Source organism: Plecotus auritus, assembly GCF_963455305.1.
Source record: "Plecotus auritus genome assembly, chromosome: 4".
NCBI lineage: Eukaryota > Metazoa > Chordata > Mammalia > Chiroptera > Vespertilionidae > Plecotus > Plecotus auritus.
The window spans coordinates 67,996,837-68,022,932 of record NC_137775.1 but is presented as its reverse complement, the minus strand read 5'-3'; the positions used below and the strand labels follow the sequence as shown (position 1 = coordinate 68,022,932).

At 38.6% G+C, this 26,096-nt stretch overlaps 1 protein-coding gene across 1 annotated transcript; it reads left to right on the top strand.

Annotated features, from left to right (window-relative positions):
* The first annotated feature begins 452 nt into the window (after positions 1 to 452).
* On the top strand, positions 453 to 24,283 carry MTO1 (mitochondrial tRNA translation optimization 1). Its single transcript, XM_080665447.1, has 12 exons — positions 453 to 784; positions 4,912 to 5,111; positions 5,197 to 5,314; positions 7,740 to 8,029; positions 10,478 to 10,590; positions 10,688 to 10,878; positions 11,246 to 11,376; positions 11,890 to 12,094; positions 12,176 to 12,347; positions 17,254 to 17,372; positions 20,032 to 20,192; positions 21,700 to 24,283. Exons 1-12 carry the CDS (start codon positions 568 to 570, stop codon positions 21,859 to 21,861), a joined length of 2,079 nt encoding a protein of 692 aa, XP_080521573.1. The 5' UTR covers positions 453 to 567; the 3' UTR covers positions 21,862 to 24,283.
* Positions 24,284 to 26,096: the final 1,813 nt, after the last annotated feature.

The following is a 26,096-nucleotide window of genomic DNA, read 5'->3' as shown; positions in this document are numbered from 1 at the left end:
GATTGGCTGCCTCTTTTTAAAAAAATATATTTTATTGATATTTTACAGAGAGGAGGGAAGAGGGTTAGAGAGTTAGAAACATCCATGAGAGAGAAACATCGATCAGCTGCCTCCTGCACACTCCCCACCCGGTACGTGTCCGCAACCAAGGTACATGCCCTTGACGGGAATGGAACCCGGAACCCTTGAGTCCGCAAGTCAACGCTCTATCCACTGAGCCAAACCGGTCAGGGCCAGTCAGGGCACATTTAAGAAAGTATCAATGAGTGCATAAAGAAACGGAACAATAAATCAGAGTCTCTCACTCCAGAGCCACAGGAAGTCAAACAACCTGCACGGACCACGACACAAGTACACCGTCCAGGAACCACCAGAGCCGGGACCGGGTCTAGATTTACTAGTCGAGTCGCGCCAAACCGCCAATCAGCGGCGACGCTGGACGGAGACGTGCTACGCCGTGACGTCAGAGCAAGGAGGCTGCGCCCTGAAGATTGACTCTGGTGCCCTTAACGGCTGCGCGTCGCTCGAGTCAGGTTTGGAATCAGACAGACTCTGCCGTCTCCAACCATGTTTCCTCTCCGAGGCTGCGGTCGCTGGGTCGCGGCCTCCCTTGCCAAACCGCACCTTCCGCCGGCCCGGCTCAGCGGCGACAGCGCTGCGCCCTGGACTCCGCACTACGACGTGGTGGTGGTCGGCGGAGGGCACGCGGGCACGGAGGCAGCCGCCGCGGCCGCGCGGTGCGGCTCCCGAACTCTGCTCCTCACGCACCGGGTGGACACGATCGGTGAGGGCAGCCGCTGTGGAGCTTTGCGTAGGACGCAAGTTGCGAATCATCAGTCCCCTTCCCCTTCCAGTGCCTGGTGTGGGCAACCTCGCAACCCCAAGGCTAGTGAGAATCCTAGGGTCGGTGGTTTTAGCCCGATGTGTGTCTCGCGGAATCAGGCGGGCCGGGTCAGAACTCTGGGTTAGGCTATGCTGTGGGCCACGGATTATGCTGCTGCTGACAAAAATAGTTGCTTGGAGGATGTGGGGGGCGGTGCCTTGGGAAAGGGGGAAACTAAGAATACTCTACTTGCTGATAGCTTCTGATTTCATTGTCATTTGACCTTTACTAGCTTGTTGCTTTGGCTAAAGAGTGAATTAACATTACTAGTGATCGTTTACAAATGACCGCTGTGTTTTTTCTCAAAATTTTGTGAAGCCCTTTTGAAGAAGGATGCTAACTTTTGTTGCATTCTATATTTCTGCTGGATGTTTGTTCCCCAGTTTTGTGATTGGTCCCCTCCCGCACCTGCCCGGAGCAGGGCCGGGGATAGAGCTTTCAACTGAGGTACATGCTCTTGACCGGAATGGAACCCAGAACCCTTGAGTCCACAGGCCAGTGCTCTATCCACGGAGCCAGATCGGCTAGGCCTAGATCACTCTTCTCTCACTCTCTTTTTTAAAGTATATCTTTATTGATTTCAGAGAGGAAGGGAGAGGGGAGTGGGAAAGAGAGATAGAAACATCAACGATGAGAGAGAATCATTGATTGGCTGCCTCCTGCACATCCGCTGCTGGGGATCAAGCCGGCAACCCAGGTATGTGCCTGGTGACCCAAATGGAACCTGGGACTCAGTCCCCAGGCTGATGCTCTGTCCACTGAGCCAAACCAGCTAGGGCACTAGATCGCTCTCTTGCATCATGATAGATGCTAGCCAAAACAGTATCTTGTAAATTATGCATGCCTATGTCTTTCCTCCTGAATTTTGCTTAAGAGTGAATAGCTATTTAAATATTAACTGCGTTTTGTAAAAATTGTGAGTAAATCACATATTTGTATACTGAAATACGTTTTAAGATTGCCATCTAGATCATAACTGGAGAAATATACACTGTTAACTGTGATTCGTTTGGAGAGGAACGATATGATTTCCAAAAAACGTATATTTTGCTTATGGTACAATACTGCTTATAGTACTACCTTTCAATAATAATTACAAAAATCTAATGAACAAAACCATAGTATTGAACTAAAGTGATTATTATACAGTGTATTATGTAGTCCTGTCAGGGATAAAGGGTTTTCTATCAAAACTCATTAATATTCTCAACAAAATATAAATTTTAAAGTAAATATATTTCAGAGATATTTTAATAATTCTTACAGGTGACCTTAGTGAATAACAGTTCTATTTTAAAATCAAAGTTTTATTTCCTAAGGTAATTTGATATAGTGGAATATTAGATATTTCTGCGTGACTTCATAAAGAAAGCTTTGGTTTAGTAGGTTGAACTTCCATAAGAATACAGTATGCAAGATTTGTCCTGTTATGATTCAGTCATACCATTTGCCAATAGTAAAGTCAGAAGTGGAAAGAAAGTCTTCTATTTTTACACTAACCTGGAAAATAATGGTTTTTGGCAAACTTATATTTTGCCTTTCACCATAAAAGAGACTAGCTTTCTGAGCCTGTTTATTCTATGTTGTACCACCTATGTATTTCATGGAGAATGTTGTCCATTAAGAGGTTGTTAGACTTTCTGAATTTTATTCTAGGCTCTACTATGTATTATCTGGGTGACCTTGGCAAGGGACAATTTATCTAAGCCTCAGTTTCTTTCTCCACGAAATAGAAGTAATAGTATCAACTTCATCAGGTTGCTGTAAAGTTTAAGCCAGAAAATACACTGAGTGGCCAGATTATTATGATCTCTGAATGCATAATAATCTGACCACTTAGTGTGTGTGTGTGTGTGTGTGTGTGTGTGTGTATATATATATATATATATATATATATATATATATATATATATATATATATTAGAGGCCTGGTGCATGAATTCGTGCATGGGTGGGGGTCCGGCCAGCCTGGCCAGGGGGAGGGGACATGGGCGGTTGGCCGGCCTGCCTGCTGGTCGAACTCCTGGTCGAGGGGGCAATTTTCATATTAGCCTTTTATTATATAGGATTATTATATAGGATATACCCTGAGTGGCCAGATTATTATGCGTTCAGAGATCATAATAATCTGGCCACTCAGTGTATATGCAACTCACCTGGGATAATGGCTGGCCCATATTAAGTGGTCTGTTGTTAACTGTTGTTTTACCATGAGCTTTTCTACATAGCTGACTTAAATTTTTTAGTAGAGTGAAAAACTTACTGATTTATACATTTCTACTACCACTGCCCACCTCAGGTACTGGTGCCACACTTGGGATGTAGCCTCTATTTAATAGTACAGATGATCACTAGATCTTATTCCAACTCCAAATGATTGGGAATGAATGCTGGCTTCCTGTAGTTCTCAGTTAAGAAAAAAAAATTTTTTTTAAATATATTTTATTGATATTTTACAGAGAGGAAGGAAGAGGGATAGAGAGCTAGAAACATCAGTGAGAGAGAAACATCGATCAGCTGCCTCCTGCACACCTCACTGGGGATGTGCCCGCAACCAAGGTACATGCCTTTGACCGGAATCGAACCCAGGACCCTTCAGTCCACAGGCTGACGCTCTATCCACTGAGCCAAACCGGTTTCGGCTGTTGAGAAAAATTTTGAGGACTAAGCAAAAGAGAGTGGCATGTTCAACTTTTATGCCTATAAGGAGAGAAGCTCCTTATAATAGGCATACATTTCTTTGAGAAAAGTTTTCAGCAATTTAAAATGATGAGGATTTCTTTGCATTTGACCTTCACAAATGTAAATTTTATAAATAGGTTTGTAATATAGTTACACTAATTTAATAAAGTGCCTAGAAGTTGCCTAGTTTAGGGATATAAGAAAGTAGTGGAGCCAAGCCGGTGTGGCTAAGTGGTTGCCCATCAACCTATGAAACAGGAGGTCAAGGTTCCATTCCCAATCAGGACATATGCCCGGTTGCAGGCTTGATCCCCATTGTGGGACATGCAGGAGGCAGCCGATCAATGATTCTCTCTCATCATTGATGTTTCTGTCTCTCTCTACCTCTTCCTTCCTCTCTGAAGTCAATAAAAATATATTTTAAAAAAAGAGAAAGTAGTGGAATTTCAGTAATTTCTGGTGTTTTAGGTGTCCTCTTTTTTCCCTCTTCTGTGTATGAGAAGACTCATTTCTGGGGATCAAAGTTTGAGAAAATGTCAGAAATTAGTGAGATTCAGAAATTTTTGTAAAATTAACTGATATATAATGGATATTAAAAGCTACATCATTATCCCTGGCCCAGTTGCTTAGTACGTTAGAGCATCGTCCCCGATACACCAAGGTTGTGTTTGATCCCCAGTCAGGGCACATACAATTATCAACCAATGAATGCATAAATAAGTGGAACAACAAATTGATGTCTCTCTCTCTCTCTCTCTCTTCCTCTCTTTGTTTCTCTTTCTCTCGCCTCCTTCCTTCTTCTCTCTCTCTCTCTCTAAAATCAATTAAAAAAATAAAGGTAAGTCATTTTGATGAGTAGTAATATCCAGACCTCCAAATAAGACTAGGGAATTTTAAAGAAAAGATATAAAATATGGTTTGTACTTTGAGGAAACTTATAATTTAATTATTTCTGCAAAATAAGCAAAAAAGAAAACAGAGATGGCATTTATAGAAGACATAATTGATTATAACAGTGAACCAGTCCCAAGGTACTTCTTTAAAGTATTCTTGATTTGGAAAGGTTTCATGAGGTAAAGATTTCAAAAACCACATTTTAAAGGAAAAGGCAAACTAATGAAATGAAATATCCAAGGAAAAGATTGAAAGGATAGTACAGGCAAGGGTTTGTCTTCCAGAATGCCTGAATTGTACCCTATTGGGACTTCAGAATTTTCTTTTTAGTGTTTGTTTCAAGTCTCTTATTTTTTATCACATGCGCTGATTCTAGCCACTTGTACAAACAATTTTCTGTTGCACTCACTATTGCAAAGTGCTCATATATTTATTTTGTCTGTTTTCTTTAGGTCAGATGTCCTGTAATCCTTCCTTTGGTGGTATCGGAAAGGGACATTTAATGAGGGAAGTGGATGCTTTGGATGGCCTGTGTTCCCGAATCTGTGACCTGTCTGGTATACATTACAAAGTATTAAACCGACGTAAGGGACCAGCTGTTTGGGGTCTGAGAGCTCAAATTGATAGGAAACTCTATAAACAGAACATGCAGGTGAGAATAAGGCACAAAAACGAGAGATTGTAGAGATTGTAGTGATCGTTTAACTGTTGTTTCAACTTGCACTCTCTTTTGACAGAAAGAAATCCTAAATACACCACTGCTTACTGTTCAGGAGGGAGCTGTAGAAGATCTTATACTTACAGAACCAGAACCTGAGCACACTGGGAAATGCCGTGTCAGTGGTGTTGTTTTGGGTATGTACTATAGATGATAATAACAGTATCAGACTCCATGTGAGCAATTTATTTTAGAGCAGAGTATGGGGATGTTTTACTTATTCTAGGAAATGGTTGTGTTTTCTCTTCATGAATGAGGAAAACTATAAAAAGATCATAATTCTTTCATTTCGGCATTTGTGAAGCTTAGTCAAATTATGGGCTCATCTGTACCACGTGTAGGACTTTAGCCTGAATAATTGTGTCTTTTTTCTCTTGTTTTTTTCTGTTGTACTTTTTATTTCTCCTAGTTCTGACCTTAAATCTTTAAAGCTTATATTTATAAGATTATTATATGTTTTATATTTAAAAGGGTTATGTATTAATTTTTTATTTTTATTTATTTATTTTTTAAATATATTTTATTGATACTTTACAGAGAGGAAGGGAGAGGGATAGAGAGCTAGAAACATTGATGAGAGAGAAACATCGATCAGCTGCCTCCTGCACACCTCCCACTGGGGATGTGCCCGCAACCAAGGTACATGCCCTTGACTGGAATCGAACCCGGGACCCTTCAGTCCGCAGGCCGACGCTCTATCCACTGAGCCAAACCAGTTTCGGCATGTATTAATTTTTTAATCAAAATAGCACATGCACCTAACTTTTATAAAAATCAAGTAGAATTTTAAAATGTGTATAGCCCTAACCGGTTCGGCTCAGTGGATAGAGCATCAGCCTGCGGACTGAAAGGTGCCGGGTTCGATTCCGGTCAAGGGCATGTACCTTGGTTGTGGGCACATCCCCAGTAGGAGGTGTGCAGGAGGCAGCTCATTGATGTTTCTCTCTCATCCATGTTTCTAACTTTCTATCCCTCTCCTTTCCTCTCTGTAAAAAAGTAATAAAATATATTTTTTAAAAAAGAATGTACTTAAAAAAAAAGTATATAGATACATGTTTATTTTCTGTATCCCCTCTAAAAACCTGATAGTTCAGTTTTCTTAATTGTCACTTCTGATCTATACTTAACATATTTCTCAACAATAAACTTATATTTTTACCCATTAAATTGTCAGTCTTAGACATTATCTATTAACTTTTTTATGGTAACTCTCTTTATTTTTTTATTTTTAAAAATATTTTTATTCATTTCAGAGAGGGAGAGAGAGATAGAAACATCAATGATGAGAGAGAATCATTGATCGGTTGCCTCCTGCATGCCCCACACTGGGGATCGAGCCCACAACCCGGGTATGTGCCCTTGACCGGAATCAAACCCGGGACCCTTCAGTCCGCAGGCCGACACTCTATCCACTGAGCCAAATTGGCTAGGGATATGGTAGCTCTCTTTAATCCCCTACTTTCCTTCCCTCTATCCTTCCAGTATAATTATACCATAAATTTTGGTTGAAATATTTATATTACTATGATTATTTGAATATTGTTCACAGATTCAAGTAGTGTATTATGTTTGTTTTCTTTTATATACCTCTTTGTTTTGCCTTGGGTTAATAATTGCTTTATTTTTTATTTACTTATTTTACCTGTGTACCTGTTCAACTTATTCATCAGAAAAAAACTCAGTGCTCAAATAATTTATCAATTCTGTTGTTTTCTTTAACGCTTCCCTTCCAGAAATATCAACTTCCACAGTGCCCCACAATTTTTTAAAAAATATATTTTTTTATTATTTCAGAGAGGAAGGGAGAAGAGAGAGATAGAAATATCAATGATGAGAGGGAGTCATTGATCGGCTGCCTCCTGCACGTTGGACCGAGCCCGCAACTCAGGCATGTGCCCTTGACCGGAATCGAACCCTGGACCCTTCCATCTGCAGGCTGACGCTCTATCCACTGAGCCCAACGGGCTAGGGCAATCCCCCACAATTCATTGCTATAGTCAGGACAGTTGCTCTCTAGGCCTTCTGCACAGATGTCACTTTTTGTTGTTGTTAATCCTCACCCAAGTATGTTTTTTTCTCCCATTTGCTAGGTCATTTATCACTTTTCCAAACACTTTCTGTCTTCTAAAAATATTTTGAAATGTCTCATCTTTTGACAAGTCTCTCCCATTCATAATCCTTATGGTTTTATACCCTTTTTGCCCCTTTATTTCATTTTCTTGAAGTTTCAGGAGGAAAAAGGAATTATATGAGGTAGTCTATCAGATTTACTGGTAACCAGAAGTCTTACATTAATTAATTTTTAAAATCAATTGATTTAATCTTTTTCAGTGCTGGTATAATTTTAGGAACATGTGAATAGATGATAGTACATTACGTTCTCCCTCCCAACTTTCTTGGATTCTAGAGATTGATAACATGTAGCCTTCTTACTCATTTGAAATTATTTTTAAGTTTCTAAAGAGAAAGTTTTTCTGTAGTTCTAATGTAAAGTAGTCACATTTCAATTTGATCCATAGTAACAATTAGAACATGATTTTTACTGTCTTTCCTATCCTTTAGTGGATGGAAGCAAAGTATATGCAGACAGCGTGATTCTGACTGCTGGGACATTTCTGAGAGGCATGATTGTAATTGGATTGGAGATGCATCCGGCAGGACGTTTAGGAGACCAGCCTTCCATTGGGTTGGCTCAGACTCTAGAGAAGTTGGGGTTTATGGTGGGAAGATTGAAGACTGGGACTCCACCCCGAATTGCCAAAGAGTCCATTAATTTCAGCATTCTAAACAAGCAAACACCAGATAATCCATCCATACCATTCAGCTTTATTAATGAAACAGTGTGGATTAAGGTAAGATAATTATGAAAATCTGGCTTTACAGCTAAATATTGGCCATTCACAGAAGGATACAGTAGGTCCTCGGGTTATGTTGGAGATCAGTTCCTATGGTTTCTATGGTTCCTACTGTGTGATGTAACGCAATTTTCGCCATAAGTCGGAACCCACCTACATAAGCACCTATGTCACTCACATGGAGCACATACACAGCAGTAATGAAGTGAAACAGTAAAAAAAATTTAAAAGAAAGATAACAATTTCTGACCTTTACTTGTGGTAAATAAATAATAACATAAAGCACATATGTACATACGTCAAAATGATGGCACTTTTTTTTTCCTATAAATAAATGGGAGATGGCGATGTAACCACAAAATGACGTACATCAAGTCCGACATTACTCGAGGACTGTCTGTGTAGCCTAACACACCCTTCCTCCCTGCTTCCCTTTCTCTTTCTTTTGTGATCTTTCTCTCCCTCTTTCAGTAGCAATGCACTTTACATCACTATTACTTAGTGCAAAAAAAAGGATCTTTAAAAGGATTATTAATTTGGCTGATTGGTCATTTCCCCATATGTTCTTAAGTTTCATTACTTCAATAACTTTGTCTATTTAAACTTTTTGAAACAATCTCATACCTACAGAAAAGTTGCAAGGCAACTAGAACAATCGCCTATAAACCATTGAAATTCATCCATTGTTAATTTACCATATTTCTCTTTCTCTCTAGATACATATCTATAAGTCTATATATAGATATATACATATATATGTATATATATATACATATATATACATACACACACACACACACATATATATATATATATAGTATAAAACAGTAGATTACACATTCATACTTTTTTGTTGTTGCTGCTCTCCCTCCCCCCAACACATGCTCAGGCTCATGTACCACGCACACTCAGAGCCTTCCATTGTTCCACTGTCCTATCGACATCCTGTATCAGTATTGTGTGTTGGTCACAGTTCAGGAATCTGCATCAATACATCATGATCGCACAGATGGTCCAGAGTTTACATCTTCATTCACTCTTGGTGGGTGTCGTACAGTTTATGGATTTTGACAAATGTATCTATCTCACCAGTACACATTCATTCTGACACTTCTTTTTTGTCTGATACATCTGAGAGCAAATTGCAAAGATCATGACCCTTTACCCCTAAATACTTCAGTCTGTATCTCAACTAAACACAAAAACATCCTCTTATAGAACCTCAATTCAGTGATACAATTTGGGGGATTTAACATTGATTCAATAGTGTTATCCTATATAATAAAAGGCTAATATGCAAATTGTCCCCTTGACCTGGAGTTCGTCCAGGAGTTCAACTGGGAGTTCGACCAGGGGGCGGGGCCAGCCAGTCAACCGCCTGTGTCCCCTCTCCCTGGCCGGCCAGCTGGCCTGATCGGGGCAGGCTGGCCAGACCCAACCTGTGTATGAATTCATGTACAAGGCCTCTAGTCTAATATAATGTCCATAGTCAGATTTTACTGATTATCCCAATATTGTCCTTTAATAGCAACCATTTTTTTCCAATCTAGGATCATATATTGTATTTAATCATCATTTCTCTTTTTTTTAAAAAATATATTTCTTTTATGATTTCAGAGAGGAAGGGAGAGGGAGAGAGATAGAAACATCAATGATGAGAGAGAATCATTGATTGGCTGCCCCTGTATGCCCCGCACTGGGGATCAAGCCCACAACCCGGGCATGTGCCCTTGGCCGGAATTGAACCTGAGACCCTTCAGTCCGCAGGCTGACGCTCTATCCACTGAGCCAGACTGGCTAGGGCCATCATTTCTCTTTCATCTGAAATAACTCTTCAGTCTTGCACAATACTGACATTTTTTAAGAGTACAGGTTACTTTTGCCTTGTCTTTTGAATATTAAAAAAAATAGTATATTGTGTTTTTAGAATTGAGGACTAATAATAATGGTCCTAGTTTCTTGTAAGTGTTATCCTAATGAGTGGCTTCAAATATTGTTGTGTGGTTTTTTTTCTTTTTTGAAAACTCACTTTTATATTTTTGTTTTGGGAAAATATAAATTGTGATAATACTTTCTTGGTATGTGTATTTTAAAATTTTTATTATAAAATTTATAGAGAATAGAAGAAATAGTATTATGAATCTGTGTGTCCATCACCCAGCTTCAACAAATAACTTTTTTTGGCATTCTTGTTTTATCTTCTCTTAACACTTTCTTCTTGCTGATTTTAAGCAACAATCTCAAATATCTCATCATTTCACTTATAAATACTTTGTTATATGTCTTTAACAGATAAAAACGTTATAAAAATTAACCATAATACCATTATCACATCCAGCAAAACATCATTTCTTAACATCATCCAATATTGTGTGTGCAGTCTATTTGGATAAGAAGCAAACTAGTAGAGAGGCAAAAGTGTTATAACTAATTCATGTGTTTTAGCCAGAAGATCAGCTGCTATGTTACTTGACTCACACCAACCCTAGAGTGGATGAGATTATCCTTGAGAACCTGCACCTTAATAGTCACATTAAGGAAACTACAAAAGGACCCCGGTAAGGAAAAAGTGCCACTGCTCAATTACTTTAAGAAATGATGCCAGCCTATTTCATTTGTATCATTAAATTTTTTTATTTCAATGTTCTTTTCTAGATACTGTCCTTCCATTGAATCAAAGGTTTTGCGTTTTCCAAACCGTATACATCAGGTTTGGTTGGAACCTGAAGGAATAGATTCTGACCTCATCTACCCCCAAGGGTTATCTGTGACGCTACCAGCTGAATTACAAGAGAAAATGATCACATGCATCAGAGGCTTGGAGAAAGCTAAAATGATCCATCCAGGTAAAGAGAATCACAGCCGCCCTTCAATAGGAGCTCAGCATCATCTTAGCAGATAGTGAGGAGGTCGTAACTGCAGTCAGGGCTGCTTAGAGCCTCAGAAGACAAAGCCCAACTTGGCATTTAAAATAGTCTTCATTTTTTTTTCTTTTATTGTTTAAAGTATTAAAAATAATAATACTTTATGTCTCCTTTTTTCCCCATTGACCTCCACCTGGCCTCCCCTACACTCCGGCACATGCCCTCCCCTGTCCCCCCTCAGTGTCTGTGTCCATTTTTGAAGAGCATTTAATGAAAATCTTTGCATCTCTACCTTGAGGCAAGTCCAGCTCTGTTTTTACTTACTTTGTACCATTTATTCTTTGGTCAGGCTATGGTGTTCAGTATGATTACTTAGACCCCCGTCAGATCACTCCTTCTCTCGAGACTCATTTGGTGCAACGGCTCTTCTTCGCTGGACAGATAAATGGCACTACTGGTTATGAGGAAGCTGCAGCACAAGTAAGAGTTTGTTCAAATGTTAATGTAAACAGAAAGGGACTATTTAACCAGAGTTCCTCCTCCTAATGTCTGTTATGATAATTATATAGATCTTAGATACAACGCATAACTAATAGAAGACATTTCTGTTTCAGGTTATGTGGAGATGCTTATTATATATAATAGGATTTTAAAAAAACACTTGTGGCTTTATTACTCTTTTAAAATAACTTTACTGAAAATGATCATATATTATTCTTATTAAGTGGGAAGTTTTATTCTTTTTACTTATAAGTGGGAAAAGGCTAGCAAAGTTTTTAGGCATGTATTGAATGAATCACAGTGTTGTAAAGTGGTACATTACCCATATATTGTTTCTGAATAAGGTTCAGATTTTCTACCTCTAGTCTATCCATTCTGGGCAGTGCCTGCTTTCTTACTGCCCCATGCTATTTTTTTCTAGGTAGTGTTATGAACAGGACAGCTCTTTATTCAGTTCATAATGGCCTTTTAAACATTTCAGTCCTCTTGTAGGGTGTGATAGCTGGAATCAATGCAAGTCTTCGGGTCAGACGCAAGCCTCCTTTTGTCGTTAGCCGAACAGAAGGCTACATAGGAGTCCTGATTGATGACCTCACCACACAGGGCACCAACGAACCATACCGAATGTTTACCAGCCGAGCAGAGTTCCGTTTGTCACTGCGCCCTGATAATGCTGACAGCCGCCTCACATTCCGAGGTAACTCTTCACTGAGTCTGCCAACCAGGTTTACTCTTCTCTCAGACCTCTCTCATTACGTTCTCTCCTGCCTTCTTCTAGGGTATAAGGAAGCTGGCTGTGTGTCCCAACAAAGATATGAAAGAGCTTCTTGGATGAAGTCTTCTTTAGAAGAAGGCATTTCTATGTTAAAATCCATTGAGTTTTCAAGTTCTAAATGGAAAAAGTTAATCCCAGAGGCTTCTATAAGTATGGGTAAAGTTGTATCTCTCAGGTATGCATTTTTATATCAATTACAGAACTTACAAATTACAGAATTCACAGAAAAATTAGATCATTTCAGAGAGACATTAAAGACTCCCTACTCATTTTTTAAAAATTTATCTTTATTGTTGAAAGTATTATAGATGTCCCCTTTTTGTCCCCTCCTCCCTCCTCTTGCCCCCTCCCCAGGCCTTCATCATGGGTTATGTATATATGCATATATGTTCTTTGGTTCATCTCTTCCTCCCCCCTCCCATTCCCTCTGATAATTGTCAGTCTGTTGCATGCTTCCATGTCTCTGGATCTGTTTTATTTTTCAGTTTATTTTGTTCATGAGATTCCACTTATAAGTGAGATTATATGATATTTGTCTTTCTCTGACATATTTCACTTAGCATAATAGTCTCTAGGTCCCTCCATGTTGTCTCAAAGGGTAAGAGATCCTTCTTCTTTACAGCTGCATAGTATTCCATTGTGTAAATGTACCACAGCTTTCTTATCCACTCATCTACTGTTGGACACTTGGGCTGTTTTCCAGATCTTAGCTATTGTAAATAATGCTTCCATGAACATAGGGGTGTATATATTCTTTCTGAATGGTGTTTTGGGATTCTTAGGATATAGTCCCAGAAGTGGGATCACTGGATTAAATGGCAGATCCCTTTTTAGTTTTTTGAGGAACCTCTATACTGATTTCCACAGTGGCTGCACCAGTCTTCCACATCCTCACCAGCACTTGTTGTTTGTTGATTTATTGATTAGTAGCCATTCTGACAGGTATGAAATGATAGCTCATTGTCACTTTAATTTGCCTCTCCCTGATGATTAGTGACTTTGAGCATTTTTTCATGTGTCTATTAGCCATCTGTATGTCATCTTTAGAGAAATGTCTATTAATGTCCTTTGTCCATTTTTTAATTGGATTGTTTGTCTTCCTGGTGTTGAGGTGTATGGGTTCTTTATATATTTTGGAAATTAAACCCTTACCAGATGTATCATTGGGAGTACGTTTTCCCATACAGTGGGCTCCCTTTTCATTTTGTTGATGGCTTTTTTTGTTAAACAGAAGCTTTTTAGTTTGATGTAGTCCCATTTGTTAATTTTTTCCTTTGTTTCCCTTGCCCTAGGCCAGTGGTTGGCAAACTGCGGCTCACGAGCCGCCACGGTTTGCCCCTTTGTTGACTAATGAGTTTGCTGACCACTGGAATAGGGGCTTAATCACAAGGAACAACAACAGCCTGTAATTATTGGAATCGAGAGTCTAGGTCAGTGGCCAGCAAACTCATTAGTCAAGGCCGTAGTTTGCCAACCACTGCCCTAGGCAATGTATCAGTGAAAATGAGATTTCACTGCCTATGTTTTCTTCTAGGATTTTTATGGTTTCATGTCTTAGATTTATGTCTTTTATCCATTCTGAATTTATTCTTGTGTATGGTGTAAGTTGGTGGTCTAGTTTGTTTTGTTTTTTATGTACCTGTTCAATTTTCCCAACACCATTTATTGAAGAGACTATCTTTATTCCATGGTATGCTTTTACCTTTTTTGTCCAATATTAATTGGCCATATTGTCATGGGTCAATTTCTAGGATCTCTATTCTGTTCCATTGGTCTATATACCTGTTCTTGTGCCAGCACTAGGCTCTTTTGATTACAGTGGCTTTGTAGTATATTTTGATATCTGGTATTGTGATCCCTCCAACTTTGTTCTTTATCAAGATTGCTGTGGCTATTCAGGGTCTTTTTTTGGTTCATTATAAGTTTTTGGCATATTTGTTCTAGATCTGTGAAATATGCCATTGACATTTTAATTGGGATTGCATTGAATCTATAGATTGCTCTGGGTAATATAGACATTGTGATGATGTTAATTCTTACAGTCTATGAACATGGTATATGCTTCCACTTTTTTGGGTCTTCCTCTATTTCCTTTTTCATTGTCCTAAATTTTTCTGAGTATAGGTCTTTTACCTCCTTGGTTAAGTTTATTCCCAAGTATGCTATCTTTTTGTTGTTGCAGTGGTAAATGGGATTTTTTTTTAGTTTCTTTTTCTGGGGGTTCATTATTGGTGTATAAAAATGCTATCGATTTCCGGATGTTAATTTTGTATCCTGCTACTTTGCCAAATTGGTTTATTAAATCTGAGTATTTTTAGTGAAGTCTTTAAGGTTTTCTATGTGGGATATCATGTCATCTGTGAATAATGAGTTTTACTTTCTCCTTTCCAATTTGGATGCCTTTTATTTCTCTTGTCTGATCGCGGTGGCAAGGACTTCTAGTACTATGTTGAATAAGAGTGATGGAAGCGGACATCCTTGTCTTGTTCCTCATCTTAAGGGAAATGCTTTTAGTTTTTGCCCATTGAGTATGATGTTGGCTGTTAAGCAGATTTTTAATTATAGTAACAGTAATTATTAAATAATCTGCATAGTAGTCACCCAAATCAAAGACTTCACAGGAATGACAGCCTGATTCACAAATAAGGTTGATGGATATATTTGTTTACCAGCTAAGTGGCACTGACAGATAGTAGTATAAACATAGTTCATAATTGTAATTTACTCAGTTTTACGGCTGCTTGTTTGTTTAAATTTAGGAAGTTACACATTCAAACTTTGCACAAGGAATTTATGACATTATGCTTTGTTTTGATCAAATATCACACTGTTTCAAATTTATATAATTAGAAGTTGCATTAAATGTGACTAATATGTTGAGGTCATAGTGAAAGAAGGGGAGTGATTGTTTTCAACTCAGTTTAAAATGCTAATTGATGATAAGAAGATGTAAAAAGAGGCTACAGTTTTATTTTTACCCAACAAATCCTATGATTAAGGTGATTTTTTAAAAAAGTAATTTGGCCAAATGCTTTCCTTTTCAATTTGGTTCTTTCCCTTAAGGAGGAAACAGGGTCCCAGTGCCCCATATTTGATTTCAGCAGAATATTTATAGCCTAGCATTCAGCATCTCTAAATGAATTTACTTCTTTTTAACTTACTGTTTTTTATATAAAAAATTTTATATTTTGATTACGTTGATATTTAATATCCTAAATGAACTCATTTTATCAATGCCTCAGTAAATAAAACTAAAAAGATAGAAAGCTGGTCAAAATACATTGATTGCTTTTACTGCATACATGCCAGGCTCTGTGCTGAGCACTGACAAGTTGAACCAGACTTTGAGCAGGTATTTTTTTTTTTTTTAATTGATTTCAGAGAGAAAGGAAGAGAGAGAGAGAGAGAGAGAGAGAGATCAAAGATGAGAGAAATCATTGATCAACTGCTTCCCCCACGCTCCTCACTGGGGATCGAGCCTGCAAACCAGGCATGTGCTCTGACCAGGAATCAAACCTTCTGGTTCATAGGTTGATGCTCAACCACTGAGCCACACCAGCTGGGTTGAGCAAGCATTTTAACCAGAGAGATACACAAATGCATGTGCACATTCATTTCCTGTCAGGATTATACAGAAACCTATTGATGAGTTAGGCCAGTGGTCGGCAAACTCATTAGTCAACAGAGTGGCAAACTGCGGCTCGCGAGTTCTCTTATCTTCTGTTGAAGTGTGCCAGACCTCTGTACTCTGAGGCTTAGGCTTGACTCAAAGCATGTCTTTAAGTCTGGACCTGTGAACCAAGCCTTGTAAACAAAGGGTTGTGTTTTTTTTTGTTGTTTTTTTTTTAATAAGTTAGATGGTCAAGGGTTTTTCTTCGAGGTCACAACCCTACTTGATTCCAAAGTAACTCTTTTTTTGGGTTAGTCATTAGGAAGTGCATTCCATTATCTATATATATATCTATATATATAAAAGCCTAAGCAACCATTATGACCGGCCCGTAGCTATGACATGCACTGACCACCAAGGGGCAGATGCTCAACACAGTGCGCTCCCACAGCCAACCTCCTGCGGCCGTCCAACCTCCCATGGTCTCTTCCCCTCAGCTGGCCGGCCCCAATGGGCCCCGATCAGGACTGGACAAGATGGCCCCAATTGACCCTGATTGCCCCGAGGGACCCCACCCGTGCACAAATTCGTGCACTGGGCCTCTAGTGTTCTATAATTTCTGAAATTGATAACCATTACCCTTTTGGAGCATCTGGTTCTATAGCTTCAGTGTAGCTTATCTGCTGAGGCCTCTGTAATTAGTTGTCCAGTCCCCTGTGGAGAGAGAATTTCTGGACTTTCCTAGAGCAGGCTTCCTGAGGGATAGATAAGTCAGACATCTGCAAAAGGTGGTAATGCATGACTGTGATAATAGAATGGACTATAAAGAAGGTTTGTAGGAAGCCTGGGAGTACTTGGGACCCCTGGATGGGCAGATATGACTTTCTGTTAATTTGATAATGACTTGTTTTAATTGGTTTTGGGTGGGCAGCATTTATTAAAAAGACAACCAACAAAAAGAGGGAAAGATCAAAGTTAGTAAATAAAATGAATTACGACAGTAAATATAGGGAAACTGTACAGATCAGTGGGGCCTTGTGAAAACCACACAAAATGAGAGGGAAACTAGAATATTTTGCGTTCTTGGAGCAAGCAGGAGACTTCCTTCAGCTGGATCCGAGCATGCAAAAGGATGACTCTCTTACATGGGCTTACATGGCTATGGCTTAGATGTAAATTCTTAGGGAATTCAATCAAACCCTTCTTATCTGTCCTTACAAGATATTCTGTCCTTACAAGAAAGGACAAATGGATTATAGCAATGCAAACTTTACCAACAACTCATTTCTCATGATAAGGGAAGAGAGTTGGGGAGAATCACACACATCTTATTGAGGTTCTGTGTTGCAGATGCTGCTCCATTTGTTCACTTCCTTGGAAAAAATTAGATGTCTTGATATTATTTATTCTGAGGTTATTATTTCCAAGGAATCCTGTTCTTAATCTGTTTTACGTTTTTGTGTATTTGCAGAGCTCTAGATGTTCTGAAGTATGAGGAAGTTGACCTGGAGTTATTGGCAAAGGCTGTTCCAGAACCCTTGAAGAAGTATACTCAATGTAGAGAGCTAGCTGAAAGACTGAAAATAGAAGGTAGAAAATACTTCTTTTACTTGAGATGCCTATATATATTATCTCTTTGCCATTTGTATAAATTATGAATGGACAGCAGAGCTCTATTTTAAGAGGAGCCATTATTATCATAGGACCAGCATAGTGTTAGGCTCTGTGCTACTCAAAGTGGAGTTCCCAGGTTAGGAGCATTGCAACACGTTGGAGCTCGTTAGGAATGCAGAATATCAGGCTCCACTGCAGACCCACTGAGTGAACATCTACATTTTACAAGATCCCCATGTGATTACTGTGTACATTTCAAGTTTAGGAACTACTACTGTAAATCTCTCCCTTAAAGAAAAAAGCAACAACTCTTTTTTTTTTCTTGAACTTCCTTTTTACAGTTTCCTCATATAATATTCTAATAATGAGAAAAATAATACTATGTTTGGCTTTGACAGTATACTGGAACATTTTACCATTAACAGGTACTTATTTTGTATCAGGCAAAGAAATCCATACTCTTGGGTCCTACTCTGGGTCAGTGTATTGACCCTCAAAGCTACAGAAGACTTTTAAAAAGTTTTTCATTGTGAAAAATTTCAAACATAAAAATACTGAGAATAAGATCAGCTTCTGTATTTTGATAGAGGAAGTGTTTTCCTGGGGTGGAAAATTATGTGGGTAAAAAGGCAAGGAACAGAATGAAATGGGGAGAACAGTAGGAAAAGTTGGATGATGATGCGCTGTTCAAACAGGAAAGGACTTTAAAGCTCCTTGGGCCCAGCGAATGTGGTAAGAATGCTCCATTCTTTCTAGCAGTGGCATCTTCTATCAGTTCCAGAGAGGCCTATCACCTTGCTATGCTTTGGCTGCTTTCATAGGATGACCCATGTGCTGCCTGCCATCCCACCATGCAAGTTAACAAAAGCCCAGCAACAAAAGAAAACACATTTAAACTCTAGAATCATTCTTTCAAATAACCGGACACTAGTAGTGTACTAATGTATAAGAAGTAATGTTGACCTTTTATTTCAATATCATGATTTCTGTATTAAGTAAAAATTACTTTATTGAATGTTTAGGCTCTTAGCATTGGAAAAAGGTGATTAAATTCTACATTTTAAACTTGATTTGCAACTTAATTTATCCAATAAATCACCAGGTTCAGGTTAGAATAATCCAGAATAATTATCTTTAACTTGTTTGTAAATAAAGACTCTAATTCGTATCCATGGCCTAAAAGAAACCACACTAGGTTAAAATATAACACATATCAGTGGTTTTCTAATTACTTCACAGTTTCTCCACTAGAGGATCTTTAAGTTTCTTAAAGGCAGAAATCAATTTCAGATTCTTTATATTATCTCTGATGTTTTTGCTATATACATATTTGAAAGATTAAATAAATACACTTTAACATATATGTTTTCTCATTTATATCCAATTATTCCTTGTCTATTCATGAGTCATAAAGTTGTATTACAATTTGTTGTACTCAGGGGTCCTCAAACTTTGTAAACAGGGGGCCAGTTCACTGTCCCTCAGACCGTTGGAAGGCCGGACTATAGTTTTAAAAAAAAAACTATGAACAAATTCCTATGCGCACTGCAGGCCCGGGATGAGTCGGCTGCTAAGCAGGACAGTCAGCGGCACCCAGCGGGCCGGATAAATGTCCTCAGCAGGCCACATGTGGCCTGCGGGCCATAGTTTGAGGACGCCTGTTTTGCCATGTTGTAGTAAGCCCTTTATGTGCATTATTTCATTTGATACTTGTAGCTGTCCTGTGAAGAATAGGTATTAGCATTATTACCTTAGTTTTACAGATAAATGGTAACTTGCCTAAGAACACACAACTGGTGAGTGGCAGAGCTGGGATTGAATCTAGCTTGTCTAAGGCCTGTGCACTTCACAACCACCCTTTGACCATCAGAAGACCGTCAGAAGTCATCTAAGTTAGCCCTTAAATTTTCTAGATAAACAAACGGAGGGCCAGAATGATTATGACATGCCCTTAGTTAGAGCGTAATTCATTGGCAGAGCCACACTCAGAGCTGAGATTTTCTGGCTGCCAGACAAGTGATGGAAGCAGGTGCTACCAAAACCTTCAGGGAAGACTTATTTCTTGAACAGGATGGTTTTAAAATACATTTTGAATTTATGTTTAGGTTTTAAACATACATTTTGAATTTATGTTTCTAAGAACAGAATGCTTTAATTATAAAATAATGGCTGAATTATCTTTTTAACTTTACGTCTGAGTAAAACCTTAGTTAAATTATGTTATCATTTGAGAAGCTTTAAATAAAAAATAAATACAGCTTTATATGTTCATAATTCAAAACCATTTTCTTGAAGAAACATCTGTTCTTTAGGACTTAAAATTCAAACCCACAGCCTTTTGAGGGATGTTCCACCGAAATTTGCACTGAGAAGAAACACAATTTCTTTGAATTTTTCAAAGTTTTGAAATGAAAGGGCATTCAGTAAACTACCAGACAGAATGTTGTAGTAATATGTAAGATATTCCCTCTATTTTAGCTTTAATTTCTTCATCTGCGAAAGGGAACATGTACTCTACCTATCTCATGGTGTTGAATGAGATAATGCAGCAAAAACTCATTATAAATTATAAAAAGTTATAAAAATGTAACTTGTTAATGTAATCTATCATGACATAATTTATTTTGTTCACCAGCCACTTATGAAACAGTATTGTTCTATCAACAACAAGAAATAAAGGACATTCAGCGAGATGAAGCTCTCCAACTGCCAAAAGACCTAGATTATTTGACTCTCAGGGATGTGTCTTTGTCCCATGAAGTTCGAGAGAAGCTACATTTCAGTCGCCCACAGACGGTAAGAAAACGGGCAATGGATAGGAATAGGTTAAAAATAAAGAGCCAGTGCTTTCTTTTTTAAACCTGGAATTACCATCGTCACATAACTAATGGTTTATTTCATCATAAAAAAACGTAACTTCTTATTTTCAGTATCTCTTTCTATGACAGATGTCAATATATTTTTATGAAGAAAAAGCTTAGTCTAAATAGCACAAGTCAAGAATTCGGTTGATTATAATTTGGTGATTTTCAAATCACTTCTCGGATCCCTCTCTAGGGGCTCCATAGTGTGGCCTTGGGAGCAACTAGGAGAAAGGGGAGCCAAAGAGGTTTCCTGCCCCATGCTTTAGCCCAAGTGTGTGTGTGTGTGTGTGTGTGTGTGTGTGTGTGCGCGCGCGTGCAGCCACATGCATATACACACACACACATCTGTAAATGTCTATTAAAATCCTTCATTGTGTATAGTATTGAACTTCTAATAAATAGCTAAAGACTGATAGGCTGTATTTATTGATCCTAAGACATACATTTTAACATCTCTGAAAAGCTAAGTTGTACTTTAAAAATTGGTGGTGTCTCATAGTTTAATGACTGGGTTTTTTGTTGTTTTTAGTAGTGGTTCATAAAAAAGGAACATTTAACAAAAATATTTTTTTAATGATTTTTAAAGGAAGGAGTGATTTCATAAATATGGCATGGTGTTCCTAGCAATAGTCATGGAAACCAGGGAAACAAGCCTTAAATTTTATACCTCTATATATACTATTCGTTTTGGGGTTATATTTTTATGGATAGTCATAGGCTGCACTGCCCAGGATTATGGCTACTAGCCAAATAGGCCATTTACATTAATTAAAATTTTTAAGAATTAAGATTCAACTCTTCACTCATATAGGCCACATTTCAGATGCTCAGTGGTTACATATGGCTAGTGGCTACCATCTTGGACGTACATTGTTTCAATGCAAATGTTACAGAAAATTTCCACTATCACAGAAAATTCAGTTGGGTAGCACTGGTCATCAAGCTCACAATCCCTTACCCAAGTTCTAAAATACAAAAAGCTCTGATAAATGTTTGTTGCAGACTCATTTGGTGGCAAAACTGACCTGAACTGGCCTGAGGCTAGTCTTTACATCACTTAGAGTTAATATTCATATATTTTATTGTAAAAATACAACACAGAAATATTGAGATTAATTATAGGGTGCTGCCCAACACACTGCTAGGGATGTTACATTAGTTTAATAAAAAGAAAAAGTAGGTATTCCAACATCTGTTAGTTATGTGATCTTGGACAAGTCATTTTAATTTCGCTAAGCCTCATTTTTTCCATTAAAAAAAAAAGGAAGATAATAATAATTACATTTCCTTTACCTATTTTATAGTTATTTTGAAAACATTAAGGTAATAGTTTTGAAAATATTTTATAAATTATAATATATAAATTGTTACTGTTACTGGAAGGAAAATTTTATTTGACATAGCTCACTTTATGTTTTTCTTGTGGTTTCAATTCATAGATTGGGGCTGCAAGTCGGATACCTGGAGTGACACCTGCTGCCATCGTCAATCTGCTCAGATTTGTGAAGACCATTCAGCAAAGACAGGCAGCTATGAATGAGTTGCCCAAAACTGATCAATGCTTACGTGATACAGACAGACTTGAAGAGAGACAGTTATAGCTTTCTGTTCACTGAAGACTTATAATCAATGTAAGAGTATAGATAGGAGATAAGAAGTATTTCTACTTAACACCTATTAGAAAACCTTATTATGGCTTTGTCATTAATGTATGAAGAAGACAGATATTATCATTGTGCTTTTTTTGTACATTTGAAAAAATAGTTACAAACTCTTAATTTATACTCTTTCAGGTGCTCTAATGCAGTGAGCCTATTAATATAACTTTGTACAAAGCCCATTAAAGAGAGATATAGTGGCATGGCTGGTGTGGCTCAGTTGGTTGGGTGATGTCCCGTGTACTGAAAGGTTGATGATTCAATTCCCAGTCATAGCACACACCCAGGTTGCACAGCCGCTTGGTATTTTGCTCTCACATTGATGTTCCGCTTTCTCCCTCTCCCTTCTTCTCTCTCTAAATATCAATTTAAAAAATCTTTTTTAAAAGGAGAGAGAGTGGACCTAAAACTAAAGCTGAAAAAAAAAATCTTAGCTTGCAGATTTGCCTACTCATAAGGATTTTGTCCATTAAATGTACCAAATTAAAACTCTTATTTTTCAACTTGTTCTGAAAATTAGCAGTCTTCTATTTGGTTATGCTAGGTTAGGAGGCAATTTCAGGACCCTCAAATTCTTAGGGCTAAAAATTTTAAAGTGCACAAAATTATCAAGAATCATTCAACTAATTTCCAATATTGGAATGTAGTATGGAGGGTGAAAGTTGACTTCTAAGATTTCTGTACTTCTACAGGAAATCATCATCAGTAATTGTCTGAACATTAATGAAAGTTGATTTATTCCTATAAAATAGAAAAATTGGAAATTATCATAGTTTCCTGTCATCTACAATGTGGAAAATTTCTTGGTAAACTGGTTAAGGCAGAATAAAGTAAAGGTAGTTATTTTATATTATACAATATTATTTTATGAAACTCATGGCTACAATATTTTAACATTGAAGGCAAATCCATAATAATTGGTGAGTAGTGTTTCTGTTTTTAAATCAGAATTGACAGAAAAGTCAGAATGTTGCTGTCACTCTTCTTCCTCTCCAGTACTTCCATGATATGTAGTCACAAGGTTAGGGTGGACTGGCCAGCTGGGCCCTTTGGGTGGTTCCTTAGACACCTGGACCTCTCTGGGGAGACTGGAGGAAGAATACAGCCAAGTGGGCCAGAGGGCCCTAATTGTCCCTGGAAACGCGAACTCAGATCTGTCATCAGCCTAGAGACGCTCCCAAGTCAGCTTCAGGCCAAACCAGATACTAAGATTGTTCTAAGAACCCTGAAGTCACTTTGACTACAGATCTAAGTGTTAAGCTTGATTATGGGTTGAGACAGGCAAATACTTCGCTGTAATTGTATGGCCACTTGGATATAGCTCAATTTTCATGGATTTGTTTCATCTAACTTTAATCTTTCCATAAAGCAGTCAAGAGCAGTTGCAAGCCTTGGCCAGTATATTAAGTGGTTAGAGCGTCGGCCCGCAAACCCAAGGGTCTCGGGTTCCATTCCCAGTCAAGAGCATGTATCTGGATTTTGGGTTTGCTTTCTGCCCTGGGTCAGGACAGGTGTGGGAGGCAACCATTCCATGTGTCTCTCTCACATCAGTATTTCTCTCTCCTACTTTCTCTGAAAGCAATGGGGAAAAAGTCATCAGGTGAGGATTAAAAAAAAAAAGATCAGTAGCAAGTAAAAAGTACTTGTAATGTTAGATCATATAGCAGTGACTGATTTTTTTTAATATATTTTTTATTGATTTCAGAGAGTAAAGGAGAGGGAGAGAGAGATAGAAACATCAATGATGAGAGAGAATCATTGACTGGCTGCCTCCTGCATGCCCCCTACTGTGTATCGAGCTCACAACCTGGGCATGTGCCCTTGACCAAAATCGAACCTGGGACTCTTCAATCCACAGCCTGATGCTCTATCCACTGAGCCAAACCGGCTAGGGCAAAGGTTGGCGACCATTGGGTTAGGGCATGACTGATTATTCTTTTTTTTTTTAAGTATATTTTATTGATTTTTTAGAGAGAGGAAGAGGGAGGGACAGAGAGTTAGAAACCTTGATGAGAGAGAAACATCTATCAGCTGCCTCCTGCACACCCCCTACTGGGGATGTGCCCGCAACCAAGGTACATGTCCTTGACCGGAATCGAACCTGGGACCTTTCAGTCCACAGGCCGATGCTCTATCCACTGAGCCAAACCGGTTAGGGCATGACTGATTATTCTTGATATTTGATTTAGCAATTTCAAAAAATGGTAACTTTAGTTATCATGGCTATTCTGGGCAAAATTCTTACTGCAGAGGCAATGTTTACAACAATACTACATATTTTTTCAAGCTACTTTGTGGTAATTGTTTATCACTAGAAAGGAAACCACTGTTTTTAAACTTATTTTTTCTGATTAAATAGAAGACTAAAAGCAGTGAATGGAGTGCTCATTGAATGGAATGAAATATAACAAAAATTTATTTTGAGGAAATAGACAGTTCTTAAAAGCTTTGAGAGTTTCTTGACAACTTTAATTGGGGCTAGTGACACTACACATATAAAGAAATTTAAGTTTTGTAATGCAATTCTGTTACAATAGTAACTCTCACTGAAAAATGTTCTATGGAAAACATTTGTTATACATTCTTCCATTTAGTTTAGAATGTAAAACTTCTTCAAATCTACAATTTAAAATATATGTTAACTTGTACAAAATTACTTGACCTAAAATAATATTTTCAAAACAGCCTTCCTCTGGTGCTATTAGCCAGAAGTGCTATAAACTAGGATGCCCTAGGAAGAAATCAGCTAAGAATGTAACCTTACTCAGTCCAGTAATTTAATAGAAATCTCCCAGTAATGACAATAGTCAGAAGTTGGTTACACTTGTGATTTCCTCTACCCACTGCAGACCACATTGCCTAATAGTTATGGTACTAAAGTTCAACGGAAACCAAAATCAAAAGAGGAAACAGCTAGGAGACAGTAAACATTTATAAAATTATTGGGGGCAGGAGGGAGGATGAAGATAGAGACCTATGCTAAATTAAACCATCATAGCCTTGAATTATAAAGTTACCTTATAGCCAAGAGTTTGGATTTTATTACTTACTGTTTTAACATTTTTTTCCATTTTTGAGTTTCAACCTAGATTGAATAGCATGACTTTTCCACTTAAAAAAAAATCAACTTCGAGAAAATGCCCTGTCCAAGGGAAGTGGTCAGAAATACCAGGAAAGAGAAACCAAGGTGGCGGCATAGGTAAACACCTAAACTGCTGCCTCGCACAACAATTTCAAAACTACAACTAAAAGACTAAACGTCTATCACCCAGAACCACGGGAAAGCTGGCTGAGTGGAAGTTCTACAACTAGAAGGAAAGAGAAAAGAGCATTGAGACGTGCACAAGTGCTGAAAAGCTGAGGTACGTAGGCGCGCGAATCGGGCTGGCAGCAGGTGTCTGGGTGTGCTGCTTCTTTCAACCTGAAGGGAGACAAGCTCCAGATTACTCTGAACTCCAATTTCTGGGGAGATGCTGGGGACCCAAACTCCTACGGGGAGAAGCTGGACTGTCTGCCATCGGGTCGGAAAGTGATGGTGACTTTCTTGCAGAGGTGCGCCCAGCAATCATTGTTTACTGCGCTGGGGCGCAGGATGCGGGGACTTGGAAAAGCGGAAAAGACTGACTGGCAGCCATCGCTGTTTGCCACGCCCTAGCCTAGTGACTCCCTGAGACCCCGCCCCGCACAATCTACAAACCCACCCAAGTTCCGTGCAGCGGCTTTTGCATATAAATGGCCTGCCCTATCGCAGCCTAACCTAACAAACTGCAGCTCTGGTCAGACAGCTCCAAAACCTCCAAACCCCAAGCAAAGAGGAGAAAACTGTAGTACTCGCTGTACCTCCTGCTGGGTGGCCTCAGACAGTAGCTGACCAGCACCCCATTGGAGATCCAGAAGCTAGTGTATCTAGTGGTCAGTGTGAGATGACACCAGATTTCAACTACTCACATCCATAATTGACACATTCAAGAGGCAGACTCAGTGAGCACCAAAGCCCCACTGAAGCAAGTCCTGCCCCCTAAGCGTGTCTCCAGTGCAGTAGTTCTTCCATTATAGACACAGCGGCTCCTCACAGCCAATTGGCCTGGAAGTCAATTCCTCCCAGTGACACCAACAACAATCAAGGCTTAACTACAACAAGGCTGTATACACAGGCCACAAAGGGGTGCACCAAGAGT